Consider the following 23,853-nt stretch of genomic DNA (forward strand, 5'->3'; position numbering starts at 1 on the left):
GTCAGTAAGTGATTGATTTCTGACAGAAGCGCCCTATTGTAACGCATGCTGCATTGCTACAGAGGATTGGATAAAAGGTTTTAAACAGCTTGGCTACTGACCACTCAAATCTCTAGGATATAAAGTCATCATATCTGCAAATTACTGAGGCGTTATTACGTTAAACACCAGATATAAAAAGCTTTTGTACAAGAACCATTTGTTGACTTCAAACTATTCTTATAACATGTAGAAGAACATTGACCATGCTTATAATGAATGATATTTATTGTTGCATATTCGATAATTGTTCTGAATTACTTTTATTCATGAAAATGTAAAAGAGTCCATACGTGAAAAACTTACAAAGCACAATGCTAATGAAATACCTGCTATAATGAGAATGACACCATCTTTTTCTTTGTTTTTTGAAAAATCACTACTAAACTTCCATAGTTCACTTTTAATTGATAATAATGAGAATTTCAGCAACTCTTTTTTTTCCACATCTCAGTTCCACACTGCCTGTTATCCCACAATGCTTTTGAATAGATTAACTCACGTACAGAGTACTGCAACAAAGTAATATCTGCATCCTCAAAAGACCTATTAGACTGTGATAATAATTTTATTTTTTAAAACTAAAATATAACACACGATCAACTGACATCCCGGCCCTTCAACAAGGAACGGTAGATAATATCAGTGTCACTGCACCTTTAAATCTGCATTGGGAGTGGATTTATTATAAAGTAACATATGATCAAATTCAACTAGAAATGCAAAAAAGAGAGTTATCAAAAGGGAGCAAAAAGCATGGAGGATCTGTTATTACCTTGCCTAAAATGGTTGTTGTTCAAGCTGAAACCATTTGAAGCAACAGGCTGAGAATACCACACAATACTGAAGACTTAAAAGAAACACTGACAGGATGACAGGTCAAATGTTCTAAATAATCTAAATACCAGGATTTCCACTAAACAATAGGCCTATTATGTGCAACAGACCCACACCGTTTCCGTTTATATGAAAACTGAAAAGATCTTGCATTGCATATTAACTTGTTAAGTTTCATTAGCATCACGATTCACAAATATATCCCTGCGCCGAACCTAATCACTTTAAGATTCCTGTGCTTATTAGCTAACGTGCAAACTTGGTAGAAAATCATCTATGACCTGTAAAAGGATTAAGTGTCAGACTTCATTCGGCTCCAACCCCAAAGCAGTGATCGCCTAATTCATTTTATTTTTCCACAGCTTCACCCGTTCTCACTATCGCTTTTCACAACAGCCTTAACGACACCACGAGAGGCGACACCGACACCTAATCCAAACAGACTGAGATTCTATTTTACTGAGTTTATAGATCTCCAAATTCCCTCATGTGCTGCTCGTGAGGGCATGTGAGATTCGGAATATCGTTTGCAGTCACGTTGTCGAGACTCCAGTAATCAGACACCAAAGAAATGCTGGAAAATTGTAAAAGTTGGTGCGAAGTTTTTACAGTTTCCCCTCCAGCCGCTTCAGCAGTTACCACCAAGAACGTGACGAATTTAAGCGCTTACGTCAGCGTAGATGGAAGTTTGATAGTTTGACACATGTTGATCGTTACAGCTCCTTTCATTTAAACCAAATGCAAATTAGTTACCTGTTAACAGCACGGTGGGCATCAGAAAGCAGTAGAACAGCCAGACAATCACCTGAAGATCCATGTCAGCACAGATCAATACTCAGTCCCCGATGATCAAAAACGATATTGATATTAATAACTACCATAGATCAGGGCAGAAACACTTGTTCGCTAACGTATGCGGCTCCATCGGGGTTGATTGATCAAATGTGACAGAGGAATGAATAAACCATCCGATACTCGCTCATGATCTTCCATCAAAAAAAAAATACACACAAAAAAACTTTTGTGGAAAGTATTGACGTTCAAACTAAAGTTTCGTAGTTGTCGGCTGTTTGTATTGGTCTTCTTGTGCGTCTATAACTCAGCTGAGTGCGCAGCAGCAGCAGATCGACTCGTTTCAGTGAAGTTATCGGTGAGGAAGAAAGTTTTGTTGCATGTGTTCCTTCGGAGGGGCCCAGTCTGAAGTTACAGTGTTGTAGGTGGAAAATGTGATTCACAGGCAAGTCAGTCTGAAGGGCGTTCATAGAGGAGCTATTCTCCACTGAGCTGCTGCTGGTCACCTCCCTGCTGCAGTATATCAGCCGACTCTAACTAGCAGCTCACTCAACACTGCACTGCTTGTGACTCTGCTGCACTACTTCTTTAAAATGTAGGGATTAATTGCAACGTTTTGGTATAAAGTGTATGCTCAGCAAATACATCTGTAATAATAAATAATGATGTATTATTTATTGGTAGGTATTGAGTTGGCATGGGGTTAAAAAATGTTTTGCTTCTTTAGAGTTTGGCATTTCTGACAAGACCACTTCAATCAATGCTGGCGCTGGAAATATGTGTCCCTGATGACACAGTATATCTGCTCTATCTGACGCCAAACTATATGACTAGATTGTGTGTCGGTGTCTCCCCCCAGCGTACACATAAACACTCTAAAAACAGGGAGCAAGTGAACGCAACATTGTAGCATTGGTTGTGAGTGTGAAGTTAGCCATGTGATTGCTCTCTGGTTTGTTATAAAGAGATAATGTGATGATGGGCTGTGAGCAACACTTAGTCTGAAATAATATACAAACATGTGTAACAGAGCTGCATCTTTTTCCTTCTTATCTCTTTTGGTGACCCCTCAGATTTGCATTGGGACCAGCCTCCTGACCCCCAGGTTATGAACCACTACCCTATTCAAATCCATCAGGCTACTTAAGCAGGGATACCACAATGGAAACATACTCACTCAAGTCTTGAATAAGTAAAGCAATGAATCACTTATTTTATATCATACATCTCCATTAATCCTTTCATATGAATGATTAGTGGAGTAGGCGAGTAACTATAAGTGGTAAAGACACTGACTTAATCATGTTACTTTGTCTTGCTCTCATATGCTGCATTTAAGATCTCTTTGTGAAGCACAAAGTACGCTATGTGATTTACGGGACCCTGAGTTTATGTTAAAAGGTGTGTGCATGCAGATTAAGAGATGATTAACACAGAGTACTCAAATGTAAAAGTCCTCATTAGAATGGGGATATTGCTGTGTTGAATGAATGTTGTGGGTGGCTACTAGATCAAACTGGCTACTAGATCAAACTACTGAATCTTATGGTTGGAAAGTTAAACTAAACTAAAGTATTATAATCTTATTTTATCTTGTATAATTTGCTTCTTGAGTAAAATGTAAAATAAGTCTGTTTTTCAAAACTTACTTTTTTGGATGCAGTGGACATTTGATTTGCAGACACATGTAACAAGGAACTCAACAGTCAAAAAGCAGTTTTGTAAAGAAATTAATATAATAAAGGGAAACTAGCAAAAAGACAATAGCATGTTGACAGCTTTGTCATGTGATGATTGTCAAAAATGATTAATCGTTTCCTTAAACTTTTGAGAGCTTTTCAGTTTCAACCTCGGGTTATTACACTGGTACAGAATAAATATTTTTAACAAGAGATACAAAGATATATTTGTTCTCAATTTTGAGATACTTAAGATAAAATTACCTTAAATTATATGATATTTAAGAACTTGAGAGAAGTAAAGTTTAATCAACATTTAATTACAAATTCTCAGTTATAGAAGCAGAATACAATGTGAAGTGGAAACGTTTGTTATGTCCCAAGTTTGTTTAAATTAAGTTCAATTTTAAAGTCTGATGTGAATGTTTTTGTAATTTATTTATTTTGGCTTTGTTACACTGAGATAATATGACAAGGATGGGTCAGTGTCGTCATACAAACACTTGTTTTAGAAAAAGGATAATCAAAGAATTAATGAAAAGTAATAATTGTATTAACAACAGTACAGATATTTGCTGGTTACAGTTTGTCAAAACAACAAAGAACATGTTTTAAATTTAAATTAAGTGTGACTTTAGAAGGCTAACTGCTTCATCCTTCTTTTATTGTCCTAGGACGTGGACCGGATGAGGCGTGGCTTTGTTAATTTCGCGCGAATTTTCTTTCTTCTTCGTGTGAAGTTGAGCATTTCCGGAGATCTATTGTGGATGGACAGTATTTATATCTTAGCCGACCACAGTTTATTGTAGATTCGTGCAGTGTTTCACTTTGCGGTTCCTGTGACCACCTCGAGCAGCAGCAACATGTCTCAGGCTCGAGTTACTGATTTCTTTTCCCAGAGAAAGAAAAGCATCGCCGGTCCAGTGAAACCAGCCAAACAGAGCAGGAGCACTGTTGTCGGCCGTGGCTCTTCTGGGATATCCTCGAAAAACAAAGGTGCTTTTCTTCTTTCGTCCTCCGTCCATGAAGAGTTTGTCCGAGTTATCGACGAGGCAGCGGAGCTAAACGACGGAGAATATGCTATCAGCAACACCGCGAAAGAGTCTCCCTCTAGTCCCCGGACACCAAAGCGGAGCTCAGCCGAGACAGAGTTTGACCTCGGAGCAGCTGTGTTTTCAGCCACCGCCGACCACAGCACGGCCAAGAAGAGACGGCAAGTGGAGGTCGTTAGAGAAGCTAAAGCTAACGTTCCGCAGAAAGCAACGAAGAAGAAGGCCAGGAAGAAACTTGTCCTTCCTCAAGACACACCACAGGTAATGTTGTTCAGCTTTGGACTCCTCCATTTTGAGAGAAATGTCTGTACGCTTAATGTCACATTGTACGTACTGGAAGATTGAGTTAATCCAAACTGTTGCTGTGTATGACCAGGCTGCAGTCCAGCCCCTGCCCAGTGAGGGGTCCCAGCAGCACGTAGCGCCAACAGCCCAAGTGTCCGGACAGAATCCTGAGAAGCATTTAAACTTCCAAACCTCTCCACAGAGGGGTCCAGTCATCAGCAAGAACAATGAAGGACGGGCCAGTAAGGTAACTCATAGTGATGATTGACTTGCACATGCTTCACTCGTGTGCAGTCAAGTGTGTTGTTGTCTCCTACAATGCTTCAATATGCTTTGGTAAAACGGAGTAAACATTTCTAAGTGAACCCAACACTGTGGCGAAAGGAGAAACCTGCCCATGTACAGTTTTTATCAGGTGTGGTGGCAATTTCAGTATTGTGAAGCACAGTCAAAAGTGAACTTTTAATTAATCGTTTAATTCAGACATCTGCAGATGGACCTGAGTGGAGTGAGGATACGTTCTTATACACATTGATACTGCAGACAGACACTGATATTTGCAAGGTTAGGAAGAGATGGCACATTAATCATTATCTCTGAGCTAACATAGGACAGCATCTTATAGTCATTGTCTCTGGACATTCAGTAAGACTCTAGCAGATTGTTATTTGCAAATGATTTAAACACAGGATTTCTTACAGATCTTCCACCACAAAGGTCACTAATGATGTGTTTGTGCACATACAGTTTTGATAATGCTGCAGGACGTGCAGTTCTCCTGAAAGGTAGCAATATGGCTCCATACGGATGGTGCTGTAGATGCAAACCAGCACTATGTTTACACACGTACATGTGCATTGACTAAGCGCAGAGTGACAGTGACTTAACAATATGATATGGCTGTGTAAAGTCAACATTTTGGTTAGAGTTGACAGAAAAATTATTGGCAACTATTTTGTTAATTGACTAATTATTCACAAAAAAATTCGAGTGGAGATAGTGAAACAATTCCCTCTTCTCTGATTCCAGCCTCTATAATAAGGATTGTCCTGCTTTTCTTTGTCATATATTATTGTAAACTAAATATTTTTTGGTTGAACAAGACATTCGAAGATGAATACATACACTTGTTGGTTCGGCTTTATACATGGGATTAGTTCACAACATTAAAAAAAATAAAGAATATTGCCACAATTATCCTTGAAGTCATGAATTCATCTGCATGACAATCCCTCTTTCTATCAGGCTTTGTGTAAAGAGGACATTGCTACCCTCAAGTCTCGCCTTCAGAGGATCAAGAAACATGTAGAGGAGATAAGCAGCCCTACTCCAGCTTCCTCAGCTGGTTCAGCTCCCAACACCAGCTCACCTGCCACCTCTGATGCTAAGACCCTCAAGGTAACTGTAGCTCAAGCCAAAGAGCTTGCAGCTAAAGTTCAGCGGAGGAAGGAGGAGAGGGACGCCAAGGAGCGCAAGCTGAGTGAGACACAAACCCAGGACAGGTGAGCATGTACACATACCTGCAGCCAAAAACTTCAGACTAGTCTGTAATGTGCAGGTGGAACACTACATTTCCACTCACAGTAGGTCCTGCCAGTCCAACTCAAAGTGTGTGTTTTCCCTTCTCTTGTCCCTCAGTACTGAGCAGCCAGCATACCAGCAGTACCATACCCTTGCCCAGGCGGCCCCTCCGGGCATATCCCTGCCCTACCAGTACAAGGTGCTGACTGACATGTTCAGGAGTATGGACACTGTGGTTGCAATGCTTTACAACCGCTGTGAGACGACCACCTTCACCAAGATCAAACGTGGAGTTCAGGACATGATGCACAAGTAGGTGGAAAGACAGAGAAATGGTCTGGTTTTCAGTGAAGTCCATGTGTGAGTCACAAGACACTCAACCAGGAAACAATATATCACCGAATGCTGATGCATTCGGTGATATATTGTTTCCTGGTTGAGTGTCATCAGAAATGTATAGATTTCATTGAGAATTTGTGAAAAGTTTGAGTCCCCCAAGAATTAGAAAGTGACTATAAAAACCCCACCGTTAAAGACATTTTAAATGACTCCTTATAAAATTCAGTGGACCACATTGTTCAGTAGAGTTGTTGCCCAAGATTGTTTTTGTTTGTTCTCATCTATGCGCAGTAAAATAAAATGTGTAATAATAATTAATAATGATAATGATGATAATGATTTTCCAGAAGTTTTCAGAAACCTCCTGCAGGTTAGAACTGGCTGTCAGGCTGCAGAAGCTAATGTCTGCCTCTTGTCTTTATCCCCCTTGCAGGCGGTTTGAGGAGAGCCACGTTGGTCAGATAAAGACTGTGTTTCCTGAGGCCTACACGTTTAGACAGGAGAAGAACATCCCAACCTTCAACAGCAGCATTAAGAAGGGCAGCTACCAGCTCACCGTGGAGCCTGTCATTCTCTCAGGTAAAACCTTTAACCTGTACACTTTTCACAAAGTTTGCTTATATTAATATCTATTGCAACTCAAATCAGTACACCAGTTAATGTTAGTGTTCATTTACTAACTGCTGCTGTCCTCCTCAGACCAGAATGAAGCTCGCCCTTTCCTGTCAGCCTCTCGCCTCCTGGAGAGAAGACGCATCTTCCACCTGAATCTGGTCTCCATTGTTAAACAGCACCACAAGGTCAGCAGCTGCTCTAGTACTGCTTCTACTTTGTTTCATATAGTTAACGTCATAATTGGGTACAGACAGCAAATGCAGAGGTATTTCGACCATGGCCCAGTCCCATGTTTTAGAGTAGACGATGTGTGGTGTTAGCTGAGATTGTTGTCTACAGTGACTCATGGGGGGGAGAAACATCTTGGTGTCTTTTAAAGAAGGGTTCATTTCTGTTAACTAGCTTTCAAACTACCTCTCTGTCTGCAGGTCTTCCTATCCTTGTTGGTTCCTCCGGTGTCTGTCCCAGAAGACAAACTGACCCGCTGGCACCCTCGCTTTAATGTGGACACTGTGCCGTCCATCTCAACCAGCTCGCTGCCTCAGCCTCCTCGCACTGACAAACTGGCCACAGCTCAGGAGGTGCTGGACAAGGCTCGCTCACTCATCACACCCAAGGTACTGGGTCAATGTTAGGAAACTGAATGATGTATAATCATTGGGTAATGTTGGATCATGCATCATTGAATAATGCCTACTGTATATTTCACAATCAGTATATTAATCCAGTATACCCTGTGCTGTTTTGTGTAAATCTAATGGAATTGTTCTCTTGCCCTGTGTTCAGATGGAGAAGGCTCTGGTTTCTCTGGCTCTGAAGACAGAAAGTAAAGCTGCAGAGAGTAAAGACTCAACATCTCCACAGAACCCAACAATCCCAGAAGCCCCGGCTCCAGCCGCTCAGGCCCCAACTGCCCTGAAAGGAGTGTCTCAGTCCCTGCTGGACAGGGTAGGTGGACCAGGAGATGGGGGAGGGGGGGGGATATTGTAGTGCTGGAGTGGGCAGTATGGACCTGACTGTGCTTTATGGGTATTATTAGCTTGGTTGAATTAGCTTTTGCCTAATCATCAAACCATGTTGTGATTCCTCCTTGTGTTGATTTGAGTTGTTTACTGTTTCAGATTCGGGCTAAAGAGGCCCAGAAGCTCCAGGCAGCCATGACCCGGAACCCCATCCAGGATGAACGCCTGATGATGATGTCACGGCTCCCGGAGCTGGCCAGGATTCTGAGGAACGTTTTTGTCACAGAGAAGAAACCAGCTATGATAATGGAAGTGGCCTGTAACAGGACGGTGGCCAGCTACAGATCTGCTCTCAGCACAGGTTGGTTCAGACAACAGCCGTGCTGGATGGGAAAGTTGTGGGTAGTGATGTTATGTTCACAGATGATCCGGTTCTTTTGAACGGCTCTTTGGTGCAAACAAAGTGAATCCAGTCATACTTTAGAGCTGTTCATTTTTCCCAGATTAACTGCTAGATCTAGTTGGGCAAGCAGCATTTTACTGTAGCCTGCACCATTATTTTGTAGTAGGAAGTGTGTTGTGGGTGGTGATTGCCTAGTGGTATGCCTTCCAAACAAAACACTAGAAGGTTGTGAGTTCAATACCAGGCTGCCACCATTGTACCCCTGAGCAAGGTACTTAACCCTGAGTTGCTCCAGGGAGTCCCTGTAGTTAGTTCAATGTAAGTCGCTCTGGATAAGGGTGTCTGCTAAGTGACATGTAATGTAATGTGGTCTTCTGATATTGTTGATAAAAGAACTGTAATGTGATTGGCTGTTCCTCCTCTCTAATGAACAGGTGAAATGGAGAAACACATCCGTCTACTGGCAGAAGAGGCTGCTGATTGGCTGACTATTCATCCAATCAGGAAGGACTTCTACCTGAAGTTGAACAAGAACATGGAGCTCAACATCGTTCTGGACAAACTGAGCTGCAGACTCCGAGAGGAGGAGAGAATCTGAGATGTGACAGAATGACTGACTGGTGTGGAGATCTTTCTCAGGTCCTTGCTATGGAAGCTGCCAGCAGACTGAAGGCTAGCTCCATTTAAAGAGCCATATTTTTCAGTGAATTTCACTGGTTTGTGTGCAGAAGTGTGTCTGATATTTTAGACACCGTGGGTTTTGTGGTGTGCGCTGAGCTCTACGCTGTCAGAAGTAGTTACTGCTCCGGCACGCAGGTACGTCCCAAAATCCAGAGACCATGTGGGACCGACCGGACCTAGTCCTGGTGTTTCCACCATCCCACTGTGTTGTTAAAAAAAAAAGGTTGTTTTAACCACAGTTCTATTATAGTGACTGAAGATGGGATTTGCTTTGTTTTTATTTCCTCCATGAAAATGTAATATTGGTGTCTGCTTCCAGTCTTTTTTTTTTTAATTTTTTTTTTTGGATCAATTTTCTACAATGTAGAACTGATGAATGTTGACATTTTTAAAGTTTACTGTGTGATAATGTTTAAGAAATACACACATTTGTCAAAGTCCCACTGACTCCAATTGTTTTCTGTGAATGCAATTTATTAAATATAACAATCTGTATAGCAAAGGCAATGATTGTGTTTAATATCTTAACAGCTGGTGGTGCAACAAATCCTGTCAATTTATGCAAAAGAAAGGAAGGTGTTATTCAAAAATGCATCTTTGCAAAGTACTGGTTTTAGTTTTTTTTTGTTGAGGCTCTGCTGCACTGCAATACAGTGGAGATGATTGAATTAAATATGTGGTTCTAGGAGCTATAAAAAATGTTTTAGCTCTTCAACAATGATGTTATTGCTCTACTGGTACAGAGGTAAACAAGGGCAGTGGTGAAGCTTTCCATTGGAGAATACATTTAAAGGAGGACTCCACCAACTTTACACATCAAGCTCAGTTTACGCCATGGTTGCATCCATCCATCCATAGTCTACCGCTTATCCGGGGCCGGGTCGCGGGGGCAGCAGCTCCAGTAAGGAACCCCAATCTTCCCTTCTCCGGGCCACATCCTCTATCTCCGACTGGGGGATCCTGAGGCGTTCCCAGTGAGGAGATATAATCTCTCCACAGAGTCCTGGGTCGTCCCCGGGTCTCCTCCCAACTGGACGTGGACATTTATTTTCTCCTGATTTGTCTGTCTGAAAAATGCTATTTTAGTGTCCGAATGTTTGGAACATACGATGCTTGTGAAAAATCTGTCCATACTTACTTTAGGGACTGTGGCGAAATAATCTGAGTTAAAGTTCACTTCACTCATTGGAGTGACTAGACTCCGACCTGCCGCTCGTGGTAGGCCGTGAACAAATCCATGAGAAACCGATACAAGCAATGACTCCTTTCTAAACTGTATTACAGTCTCGGAAAACCGTTGTATTATGTTTTCTGTGGTGATGGAGGAGCTTTAAGTCTAAGGAAATCACCCTGATGATGTCCTCGTGAAATCATGAGGTTTATCTCATTGTGGGTTTAGAGAGATTTCCAAGTCAGTCAGTTAGTCATGGGGGCAGGAAGTGTGATGACAAGATGAATAAAGACTCAGTGTTGCATATTTTTCTGTGTGATGTATGTTCACAGCTAAAATTTGGAAGAAAGTTATCTTTTTACATGTCATTGCTATACAAGCAACATTACACATTTGACTACATTTTTAAACTCAATTTACAATTGAGTCCACCTTTTCCGTACAAAATATAAATGACATTTATAATGCATTCTATTATCAAAGCCAAACGCTGGGAGTGTACACCACACGCAGTCAGTGAGGAGGCCGTCATGCTCAGGTAGAGGTCTGCAGTAAGTCAGGATATCTTGGCCTCTGCTGCTTCCCACAAGTTATCCAACTTTATTGAAGTGCAATACTTCAAATCAAATTTATTTATATAGCCCACTATCACAAATTATACATTTGTCTCAGTGTGCTTTACAGACTGTACAGGTTACGACACCCTCTGTCCTTAGACCCTCGCATCGCACAAGGAAAAACTTCCTAAAAGAAACCCCATAATTAAAGGAGGAAAAATGGAAGAAACCTCAGGGAGAGCAACTGAGGAGGGATCCCTCTCCCAGGACGGACAGACGTGCAATAGATGTCGTATGTACAGGATAAACAACATAGTACAAATACAACATTTGACAGAAATTATGTGATAAAAAAAAAGGATGATGTCAAAAAGGCTCCAAAAAAAGATATATAATATTAACGTGGGCGTCAAGCAGGATCAAGGTAAGCTGAAGCAGCCACGATTCATGATCCAGACGTACATTTTATCAGTGGCAACCTGCCACATGATGAGTTAGTAACATACATTTACATAAATACATACAGAAAGAGAGGGAGGAGAGAGGTGTAAGTCACCCGGCAGTCTAAGCCTATAGCAGCATAACTAGGGGCTGGTCCAAGGCAAACCTGAGCCAGCCCTAACTATAAGCTTTATCAAAGAGGAAGGTCTTTAGCCTGCTCTTAAATGTGGAGAGGGTGTCTGCCTCCCGAACACAAACTGGAAGCTGGTTCCACTGGAGAGGAGCTTGATGGCTGAAGGCTCTGCCTCCCATTGTGCTCTTAGAGACTCTAGGAACCACAAGTAACTCTGCAGTCTGGGAGCGTAATGCTCTAGTTGGTTTATAAGGTACTATGAGATCTTTAAGTGATCGGCCTCCGCAGCAGTTTGTGTTTCTCCAAAAGTTTATTCTGGTTCAACTTTTCACACGTCATGTGTTTTTCACTAAATCTGTGTCTTTTGCACTTCATACAAACTCTCCTAATCCGCTTAAGCGGAAAAACCTTTTTGTGATATTTCAACTTCTTTATTTTAGTTCTCCAATTCTTTTGTGCAAATTGAAAATTTACATTAACAGTCAGATGGGAACCCACTTTATTATTTACTCCCTGACAATCACTTTGTCTATCTTACAAACACTATAGCTGCACACAAATACACCCCCACTCTCCTAATTTCACTCTATAAAAGACAGCAGCACAGCTTCTTCTGTTCACAATATTTCCTTCTATCTCTATGACATAGTCTTCTTCACACACTAGCACAGAGTCTCAAAGCTTTGTGCAGGTTCACTCTGCCTGAGCTGTCCACACAGCAGGACTTACACACCTTGAGTATGACTCGTCTGCAGTACACCCTGGTGGTGACAGTGGTCTCCTCGTCGGAGCCGGACTCGTCAGCTCTAACACTCCCCTGACGAAGGCAGCCCAGTAGCATTGTTACAAGAATAACCAAGTGTGTATGTATCTTCAATTTATGACATTTTTGGTATATAGGTTTACATTCCTGGCCTGGTGAAGGCGCTGGTGGCGGAGAGACTGGTGGCGGCTGCTGAGGAGATCTTCAGTGCTGCTGCACACATCAGGTATGTAAACATTAAACACAGACACGTGTTATTAACAACGAAGTCAACTATTAATCATATAGTGAATATGTACTGTATTTCTATTATGACTTTCCTCGCCAGCTGTTTTTTTCTTTGCTTCTAAAGGCAAACTAACATCATTTTGCAGTGGGGTTCGTGTTGAAGGGTTGAAGAAGTACTCTGATATTTTACCATATTCAACATATATAAAATACTTATTGTTCAGAATGACCCATTTCAGAATAATGTGTGTTATGTTACTGAATTATAGTTATTGATGCATTAATGTGTTCATCAAGTTAATGTTGCATCTGGTGAAGGTGGAGCTTATTTACTATATACTGCTGGGTAGCTTGTGAATTTGACCAATAGATCAATAAAGTTTTATCTTTATCTATTATTATAATAATAATAATAATCATCATAATAATCATAATAATCATAATAATCATAATCATAATCATAATAATGATACGCCGTCATTTATTTGTTGATTTTATATTTTGATTCTAGTCTAATCTGCAAAGTAACTACAGTTATCAAATAAATGAAGTAGAGTAAAACGTATAATATTTCTGTTTGTTATGTAGTGGAGTAGAAGTATAAAGTAGTAGAAAAATGGAAATACTCAATAATAGTAATAATAATAATAAATTTTATTTTGAGGCTCTTTTCAGGACACGCAAGGTCGCATCACAGTGCATTTAAAAGAAACACAATTAAACAGTTAACGGAAAACAAATGAGTCAAACCGACATAGATAAAACAGACACGACAGAGTGACGGAGTGAAAGGAGAATCTGTGATAACAAGTTGATTGTGTTTTAGAGTGAGTAGGCCAGTTTAAACAGGTGGGTTTTGAGGTGTCTCCATTCAATAAATTATTAAGACACTGCACAACAAATGAAAGTCAAATCTGTGAAAGTAGCTATAGATGCATTGCACTGAGGACCCTGCGATGCATTGATTTTGCCATTTATATGAACATTATGAAACTTTGACACACTTGTTACATTTATAGGCACAATTGGCTTTGCAGCCTTGAGTGTAATCTAGTGAGTTTGTGATGCACTTAATTTAAGGAGTTCAAGTACCTCGGGGTCTTGTTCGCGAGTGAGGGGACAATGGAGCGAGAGATTGGCCGGAGAATCGGAGCAGCAGGGGCGGTATTACAGTCACTTTACCGCACCGTGACAGTGATGAGGAGTGGAAGGACAGTGAAGGAAGTGATAGTGACGATGGAGACAGCGATAAAGATGAGAGCAAAGACCGACCTCGTTTATCAATCAGTCAAAGAACAAAGAGCCTAAAAATAAGGATTACAAGGATTGATCTTCTGAAAGCATCTGAAATCCCGCTGTAAAGTGTGTAGCAAGTCTTTCTGCTACAGAGCCTCGTTTCTGAAGCATGTGCTAGAAGACGAGGAGGATACAGATGTTTGCGGTGTGTGCGGGAAAACGTTTTGAGTCCAAACACAGCTTGAGGCTTCACTTGCAAACTTACAATCGGACGAACGACTGTGAAGTTTGTGGAAAACACTTTGACGGCCACAAACAACTGGAGATGCACATGAGGACCCACACGGGAGAGAAGCCGTACGTCTGCAGCGTGTGCGGTCAGAGCTTCAGCTTTAAAGAATACATGATGGCTCACATGAGGATCCACACGGGGAGAAACCGTTCCTCTGCAGCATCTGCGGGAAAGGATTCAGACAGAGGGGGACTCTGAAAACACACATGATGATCCACACGGGAGAGTCCACGTACCGGTGCAGCGTGTGTGACAAGAAGTTCTACAAGAGCGGAGCGTTGAAGATCCATATGAGGTCACACACGGGAGAGAAACCGTATCTGTGCAACGTTTGTGCTGTTTGTGCAGCTTCCTTATTTAGTTTTTATAAAGAAACCTTCGGTGGTAACGAATACATTTGATCTCAGCAAATGCATTTAAAGAAAAAAGATACTGTGGTATGTTTTTTGTTGTGTTTTTGATCATCTCTTTATTTTCTCCTGGGCTGTAAATGTCTCTACTTAAAACCATGTCCTTGATATTGATGGTATCACACCAATAAACAAACAGACCGAGACATGCTAAAATCTTTAACAGTATTTGAGTCTTTCAGGCTGGATTTCTTTTACAAAGAGGTTGCATTTAATGATCTGTACTGTATATCATATTCAATATAACCAGTCATATGTCTTTCATAGATAAATATCATGTACCATCTGCTTGTGTCTTAGCATAATGACTTACCAAAATGATTGTATTCAACAAGATTATGTTTTATTTATTTAAAAAGTAGAGATTGTCTTAATGGAGAGATGTTACACAAAATGATTTGTTTAATAATATAAAATATTTTGTTATACGCTAAAGTTTTTAATCGTTTCCCTTTGCTTATAAAAAGGAATATCACTGAAATGTTGTTATTCATTTCACACCTTGTCTTATATTTTGAAAGTCTATAAAATGGTGCTACAGTACACTGTTTAAAATAAATGCAGGAAATCTTTTGTCATTGACTGAATACTGTTTACATTGCTTTAAAGATGCAGCCTCAGGACAATTGCTCAACTTATTTAAACAAATTAAAACTATAATATTTATAATTATTATTATTTTTGTTTACATTTGAGCCATTTATTCCCCAAGAATGTTCCTGAATTGTAAACACATTTTGTAAAGTCTGTCTCATTATGATGGCTATATATATAAATCATTAATAATCTGTCATATCATATTTCTTAAAGTGCGGCCAATCATCTGGGGTCCATTTCAATACTTTCACTTTCAAGAGCTTACATTTAATAAACTACTCGGTGACTGTGTCAAATTGCGGTGAGATAGAAAGTATATATTGTTTTATGCAAGTAATTTTCCTGTTCAGCCCCAAATCATATACTGGCAACCTAAATTGGCACTTAGCATCAAAGCTTTGAGAACCCCTGGTATAGTATGTCATAGTTTAGTATTCCATAAAATATCATGATATAGTATGTCATAAATAAATAATATAAATGTCGTAAAAAAGTATTTTGTATGTTATAAAAGTCATAAAACTTCATTACGTAGAAAATGCTACATAAATTAAGTATTAAGTTTCCCTTTATTTGCTAAATGCTTAACCCATGTACAGTTAAACATAATACCAATGTTTCCCCTACCATTGTCTTGGCAGGGCGCCGCGCCCCGCCAACGGAGCCCAGCGCCCTGCCTGAAATTCAAGGTGTTTTTTAAAAATTTTTAAATAATTTTTAAAATATATTTTCATTATTCACAACTCACTTTTCACACTCACAGATGCTCTTTTATTAAATAAACTAAACGTTTATGCTATTGATCTAATTTATGTCCACGTTTCAGTTTGTACTGTCTACTTTGCGCATTCACATTCTCTACTTCGCTCCGTTTTACGAAGGGCGGGGCTTCGCAGCTGACACACACACACGTGCGCACACACCTACAGAGCGGAAGAAAGGAGAGGGGAGAACTAAATAGAAACCGCACGCAATCACGTGAACGCACCCACCCACCCCCCCCCCCCCCCCCCCCGCACGGTGAGCGCCCCTCCAAAGCCGTAAATCTAGGGGAAACACTGTAATACTATTATAAGACAAAACATTTTTGAGTAAAAGGTATTTTCCCCGTAAATACAGTATCAATACTCAGTGTCATGTTTCAGAGCATAACAGACACAAATGTAAAAATATAATTGAGAAAAAGGAAGCTTGTGTTTTTCTCTTTCTTGCAAAAGCAAAGATACCAACTGGTGCTGAAAGACAATCGTCCCCGCTTATGTCCAACAGTCTCAGCGTGGAGAGTTTGAACCCTGAGAGGTCACTGAGCTCTGTGTTATGAGTAAAGGTGTGATTCATTTGACATATGCATAATAAAGTGCCTGAAGCCTTATTCTCATTCATATGAATGATGATTATCTGGTTTGAACAGATTCATCTCAAGAAGGTCTTTTTCATCTCATGATCACAAGAAGTCACACACAAAATAATCTTGGTCAAACACACTGAAAACCAAAATGAGCGACAGCATCTCTGTGATGTCCTTCGTATCTCAACCACCAAACTTACTCCTGACCTGCAGCATCCTTCAGTCCAAAGCATCACTGCTCCCACTGAGTGCAACGCTGTTGTAATAAAAAATATATTACAAAGTATTCATGTTAATAAACTACATTTTTCAATAAATTCAGTCAAAAAAACAAAGTTATTCAGATTATAGCAGCAATCATAACATCCCAGAATCTGAAAGCAGTGAATATTGATTGATAATTGTTTCAGCATTCATATTGTATTATGTTTATGCATACACTGTGTACTGTATATGTATACTGTATAGTTCTTTACTGTTCATTTGTTTTATATATATAATATTTTAAGGTTTGATTTGTGTTTTAATTATTCAGAATTCAGCTGTTTTTCAATAAAATATCTTGTAAGCATGACTGTGACTGTCTTTACTTAATAGATGAAGTAATATTGATGGAAAATTAAATAATCAAACATTTATTTTCATATGCTCAGCTGTAACCTTACACATCTGTACAATAAACATCTTTTGTTGTTCCTTATGAGTAAAACTGGCATTTTATTTGGAAATGATTATATCTTGTTTCTCAATTCTTTGCTTTTATGTGAAGTATAACTGCCATAACCACAATCCACCGCCACAGTGCGTTTCTTTGTTTGTGTGATGTATAAACCATAATAAAATTTAGTTGAAGTGAAAACCTTAAGTTGTCCTGATTACTGTTTTACATAAATAGTGGTTAAGATGTGTTGAAATATATTGATGCTCGTCTCACAAATGTTAACATTGTATGGTGAAGGAAAAAAGTAATCCATCTAAGAGTTATCAAGTTCCTGGCAATGCTTCAAGCCAGGAAACATAAACTATGTAAAATTCCCAAGTTCTTGTATGAATTGAGTGTAATTAACGGAAAGAGATATTTGTTAATGTGTTGGCCAGTTAATCAGGTCCTGGTTTAACCTTTACAAATAATAATTAACCAAAGAATTCAAGGTTAAGTTAAAACACACAATTTATTTTGCATGTTTAAAATAACCTGCAGACAATTGAACAGGCTCAGTGGGAGTTAACTCCACTGAAAACAAAACGGTAATGACCGAACAACACAAACCTAGAATACAAATAAGACAAATAAACATAAGCTTGGTAATACTGGTGATGGACGAGACTGATGAAGAGGAGACAGAAGAAAAGGGAAATTATGTTTTAAAAAGCTTCAGTATGTTACAAGGCCACATGTTAGCACGGTAGTGGTGATAATACACAACCCAACACCAGCACAGCTTCAAAACCGTAGTTTTCAGGTCAAATGTTTTGCATGTATAAATGTTACTCTACATATAAAAGTGTTTTCAGTTCAAGTGCAGTTGTTTTTAATTCATTCCTTGTTTAAGAGGCAGGAATATATGGCAAGCCAAACTCATCCAAGTCCAAAGTACATTAAACTATTATAAATTAAGCTTTACTCATCTATTATTGTGAATACATTTTTTTCCAGACTGAAAAAAGGCAAGAAATTACGTTTTCAGACTATTTTTCTGGAGAGATCCTTGTGGGACACTGCAAAACAGGTCTTCAGGATGGCCCCCAGAGATACATGTGACAAATGTAAACACTGCAATTGGTTCCTTATGGTCCTGCCTCTTATTCAAAGTATTGCATTATACCTGGGCATGTATTGTGTGAATGTAAAAGGCCAAAAATTGGTATGTTGCCTAGAGGCAACATCATACCGTAGAGGGTTAAGTGATGTTTTGAATGTGATGAGTGAGGAGGAGTCTCTGAGGGTTTGAGGGAGAGAGTTTCAGAGGGTGGGAACAGCGATGGAGAAGGCTGTGTCCCCCCAGGATCTGAGCTTGGTCCAGATGGGGGGGACAGGAGGTTTGCAGCAGCAGAGCGGAGGCTGCAGGTGGGAGTGTATCTGTGGAGGAGGTCAGTCAGGTAGGAGGGGGCCAGGTTGTGGAGGACTTTGTAGGTCATGAGGAGGATTGTGTACTGGATTTGTGTACGGGTCCGGGAGTGGGTCAGTAGGCGGGCAGCGGAGTTCTGGATGTATTGGAGTTTTTGGATGATTTTTGAGGGTGAACCATAGAGGAGGCTGTTACAGTAGGATGTGAGGGGAGGTGGAAACTGAGGACCCGCCGATGTTGATGGTGAGGTTGTGGGTGTATTTGGTGACTGTGTTTGGTCCAATGATGATGATTTCAGATTTATCACAGTTTAGTTTTAGGAAATTGATTTGAAGCCAGGATTTTATTTCAGTGATGCAGTTTGTCAGGATACAACGGGTAGCGGTGGAGATAGACTTGGTGGAGATGAGAAGCTGGATATCATTGGCAAAGCAGTGAAATTGGAGACCATGACTGGGGATTATGTGACCAAGGGTGGAACGGGTACAGGATGAAGAGGGGGCCAAGAACTGAACCTTGGGGGACTTAATGTACAACACCTTCTTCTCACAGGAATAGTTTTGTGTGAACTCAGAACATACAGCCATCAACATGAACCTACATTATCTGCTGAACTTCATCCACCAGAAAGAGCTCTTCTTCCTCCCACAATGCTTTGCAGTTAAGGTACAGTTATCAGTGTGATGCTCAACAGTGTGAGACATTTGGTACTGTCTCAGTGTCTGTTGGTGCATTTTTAATTAATCTGACTTTTTAAAGCATGTCTGAGATGATCAAGCATGTAGAATGTTGTAATAGGTTTTTACTAGTTCATGTTTTTGTTGTAGTAGGTTTTTACTAGTACATGTTTTTATACATTAGAAATGTGTAAATGTTTAATATAATCAACTTCGTGGTGAAAACACAGCATCTGTAGACACAGCTGGGGGAAGGCCTGACCCATAGCATATCGAGGATGAGATAAGGAGGGACATGCGCCTATGAAAGGGACAGGACTGACCTAAACTATGCTAAAGACCCAAAGACACCCTCTAAAAAGCCTGTCAGGAAAACTCCAGGTGCTAATTCAGAGGGAGGAGGGGAGAAAACAACAGGTTGATTTATTAGTATGAGGACTGAACAACGAGAAAATGGGAAACCTTTTTATCCTCATCTTCAGAGTAGTATGTGAACTAAGGTATAAAGAGGGGGGCCAGATCATTACTTGGCTGGGTACTCAGAGTTTGTTATGTACTACGTGTGTAATAAACTCCACTTGTATCTAACTTTGAACTTCTCCAGTGATCTTCTTTTTTGACCAAGTATTACGCTAAAAGTCTGAGTTAGACTAGAATTTTAACAGTTTAAGTAGTTTAAGAAGTGTCTGTGGAGGAGATCCAAACCTTCATCTCTGGCCCGGAGGACAGAATTTCCCCACGATAAGAAGTCATTAAGTAAAAACAGGGATATGTTGTAACTTTTAAATAAAACATCTAAGAATAATATTTGAGTTCTAAACTCAAATGTTTCGTCTGAATGTAAATATTACTACAAGAGACTGTGAGTGCAATGGAACTTTTTAGTTGCTGTTTGGTGCTGTATGATATATTCAAACTAGGGCTGTCAAGCGATTAAAAAAATGAATCTAATTAATTACATGCTTTGTGATTAATTCATCTAAATTAATTGCATATCAATCAATGATCTTAGACAACACAGACCATCAGTTTGACATAAAGTGCAATTTAAAATCTGGCATAACATCTTTCATTGCACAATAAACAATATCTTTAAAAGTTGTATCATTTGACGCCATGTGTAAAGCCTCCGTTAGCCCCCTGTCCTCTACCACCTGCAGTCCGTTGCAATACATTTGATGATGGAGTTGTTAATGTGTCTCAGGTAGATCGACTCATTCTGCGTCTGAACGCCTGATTGAAATGTATGACGAGACGGGTCGCTCACTTTAGCATCAGCGGTGGAAACGGGATCATATTACTCCTGTATTAGCTGCTCTGCACTGGCTCCCGGTAAAATACAGAATATAATTCAAAATCCTTCTCCTGACTTACAAAGCAATTAATGGTCAGGCTTCAGCATATCTTAAAGATCTCATAGTACCTTATAAACCAACTAGAGCATTACGCTCCCAGACAGCAGGGTTACTTGTGGTTCCTAGAGTCTCTAAGAGCACAATGGGAGGCAGAGCCTTCAGCCATCAAGCTCCTCTCCAGTGGAACCAGCTTCCAGTTTGTGTTCGGGAGGCAGACACCCTCTCCACATTTAAGAGCAGGCTAAAGACCTTCCTCTTTGATAAAGCTTATAGTTAGGGCTGGCTCAGGTTTGCCTTGGACCAGCCCCTAGTTATGCTGCTATAGGCTTAGACTGCCGGGTGACTTACACCTCTCTCCTCCCTCTCTTTCTGTATGTATTTATGTAAATGTATGTTACTAACTCATCATCCGGGGTATCATCCCCGGAGTTTCTGTGTCTCTCATGTGGCAGGTTGCCACTGATAAAATGTACGTCAGGATCATGAATCGTGGCTGCGCCGGGAAGCCTTTTTGACATTTTCCTGGATTCATCCATACTTTCTCTTTTTTTTTTTCAACACAACATAATTTCTGTCAAATGTTGTATTTGTACTATGTTGTTTATCCTGTACACACAACATCTATTGCACGTCTGTCCATCCTGGGAGAGGGATCCCTCCTCAGTTGCTCTCCCTGAGGTTTCTTCCATTTTTCCCCCTTTAATTTTGGGGTTTCTTTTAGGAAGTTTTTCCTTGTGCGATGCGAGGATCTAAGGACAGAGGGTGTCGTAATCTGTACAGTCTGTAAAGCACACTGAGACAAATGTATAATTTGTGATATTGGGCTATACAAATAAATTTGATTTGATTTGATTTGGTGCTAGCTAGCATCAACAGTTACATCCGGGAGTTTATTAAATGTAAACTTCCCATTCACTGGGCCAAGTAACGTTTTCTCATCCTCTTCCATCATGTTGACGAGGCTGCTGTGGCCGCGCCGCGTCGGTGACATAAAGGGTCAAGGGGCATCTAAGAGCACGATTAATCTGTATTTTGACAGCCCTAATTCAAACACATTTACTTTGTGGATTTCTCTCCAGGCCCTGGTGGACTTCAGACTTCCAGATCTACGAGGAGCTGATCAAGAGACATGCAGATAATTCTTCTACCAGAGCTGAGCATCAGAGATGTTTACTCCTCCTCTTCATCCTCCAGGTTCACCACCAACTACTGTCCTCCTCAAAGCTCCATGAAGTCCATCAATCTCTGCAGTCATCACTTAATTTCAGTCACAAGGACTTGCATAATATTTCTCATGTTTGATATCATTTTATTCCAGTTTACCATCAGTTCTTATTAGTTTCTATGAGAAATGCTCAAAATGATCAATAAACCATGGTGATGGGTATTTTTAAACTAGACTAATGCACTACACTGTAAAAATACCAACTCATATTATTTTACTTATTACAAGTTGTTCAAACTTAGAAATATAAATAATCAGCATTTAAAGTAAAACTTCCAGACTGAGCCAGTTCTCAGACTTCACCAAAAGTGAAAGAGTCTTCATGATAAAACTTTTAGACATGAGAATGAGCCTTACATCTCTTGATAACAAAACCAAACAATTATCGTTATATATTGTAAGTTTTATGAAATTAAACTGCCAATTTATTCAAACATACAAACATCAATATAGTTTGATAAACATAGAAGTAGGATTAAAAAAACAGAACTTCTTAAACTGCTGACATGATGCAGAACATCCTTTGTGTATAAATGCAAGACAACAGAAAATAAGGATGGTAATAATCTCATACTGCGCACACAGTTTTTAAAAGACACGTGATCTTTACTGAAATATCAGTGAGGAACTTTTAGGAAAATTGTACAGATGTTGATCAGCCTTCAACTCTGCAGCTGCACGTGGAGCGTGCTCCCTGATGACGTCAATTTAGCAAGAGCCCAAAACCTCTCTGAATGATAACGTCTCTCGCCGGGTGCGGTGGCGCGCGCCTGTAATCCAAGTTGAGGCTGAGGAAGGCGGAGCGTTTGAGCTCAGGAGCTCTGAGCTGCAGCGGACTGTGCTGATCGGGTGTCCGCACTAAGATTGGTACCGATATGCTGCTCCTGGGGGAACCCGGAACCAGCAGGTCGTCTAAGGAAGGGTGTACTGGCCCTGGTCGGAGACGGAGCAGGTCAAGACCCCCGTGCCGCTCAGTAGTGTGCTCGCGCCTGTGAGCAGACGCTTTAGTGCAGCCTGAGTAATACAGCGGGACCCAGTCTCTTTATACTCTTCTACAAACACACGCTCAACTACACTGTCTTTATATGTTACAGCAGCTTCACTCAACATTTATCTTATTGTTCCCATGGAAACCTTCACAAAACACTTTCTGTGTGTTTGTCCTCCACCGCCTCCACCTGGAGGAGAGCAGCAATGACATCAACCACAGCAGGAAATTAACTGGGTTTACTTTCAAGCATTCAATAAATGTGATGGAGGAGAAAGTAGTCTCCAACCAGAAACTTTTCTCTGTGTTTTACACTTCATTTTATCTGCTATTTTATACTATTTTAATTCTGCTATTTTTATAATGGTACTTCAGACTCATTTACATCAACACTGTGATTATTGTACTGTAAATGCTCTTATTCTGTCTAATCTTGTACTAATTGTTATGTTTTGGCTGTGAAGCACTTTGGGCTGCAAATCTTGTATGAAAGGTGCTATATTATTATTATTATATTATAAATATAATATGTCCACAATAATTCCTCCAGGTATAAACATCAGAATCACAAACATTTAATGTTTTTTATCTGGTTGTTGATTATTATTCTATTTGTATTAGTATTCTGATTATTATTATTTATTATTTATTATTTATATTACATATTGATTATATTAATTTTGTATTTAAATTCGTATAATATTGTTCTCATTATTAGGCTGTTATATTATGTTATTATAAAAACTCAAATTCTCTGAGATTGAAGTTACATAATTACATTTCTAAATAATAATAAATATTATATTATTTAAAAACATTCAAACTTTAATTGGTGTTAAACACAGCAGCCTCAGAACTGCGAAACAATTTGCACTCTTAAGTGTTCCAACAGAAAACGAGCACAAAGGAACAAGTCTGAGTCCTCCTGAAATTCTGTTTTTTTATTATTATAAATATAGTGCCAAATCACAAGTCACTTTTCATATTGAACAGATGCTCTTTTATTAAATAAACTAAATGCTTATGTTAATTTATGTGCACGTTTCCTTGTCTACTGCGTTGCTTTGTGCATTCACATTCTCTCCTCTGCTGTGTTTCGCAAACACCTCCAGTCAGAGACAGAGCGGAGGAAAGGAGAGGAGAGATCTACAAAGTGCA

The 23,853-nt window shown here is 39.8% G+C and overlaps 2 protein-coding genes across 2 annotated transcripts in view; one reads left to right on the plus strand and one right to left on the minus strand.

The window, feature by feature from the left end:
• Positions 1-2,055, minus strand: part of piezo1 (piezo type mechanosensitive ion channel component 1 (Er blood group)) — an 86,159-nt gene extending 84,104 nt beyond the window's left edge. Inside the window, exon 1 of the mRNA XM_029449577.1 lies at positions 1,630-2,055. Within this exon, the coding sequence (XP_029305437.1) occupies positions 1,630-1,693 (64 nt within the window). The 5' untranslated portion in view covers positions 1,694-2,055. The remainder of the gene's footprint in view (positions 1-1,629) is intronic.
• Positions 2,056-4,074: 2,019 nt separating this feature from the next.
• cdt1 (chromatin licensing and DNA replication factor 1) lies at positions 4,075-9,645 on the plus strand. The gene is made up of 10 exons (XM_029449167.1): positions 4,075-4,660; positions 4,776-4,931; positions 5,930-6,186; positions 6,323-6,517; positions 6,978-7,123; positions 7,244-7,344; positions 7,588-7,776; positions 7,946-8,107; positions 8,281-8,482; positions 8,959-9,645. The coding sequence occupies exons 1-10, from the start codon at positions 4,211-4,213 to the stop codon at positions 9,120-9,122; spliced, it is 2,022 nt and encodes a 673-aa protein (XP_029305027.1). The 5' UTR covers positions 4,075-4,210; the 3' UTR covers positions 9,123-9,645.
• The last annotated feature ends 14,208 nt before the right edge of the window (positions 9,646-23,853 follow it).

Source organism: Cottoperca gobio, chromosome 15, assembly GCF_900634415.1.
Source record: "Cottoperca gobio chromosome 15, fCotGob3.1, whole genome shotgun sequence".
NCBI lineage: Eukaryota > Metazoa > Chordata > Actinopteri > Perciformes > Bovichtidae > Cottoperca > Cottoperca gobio.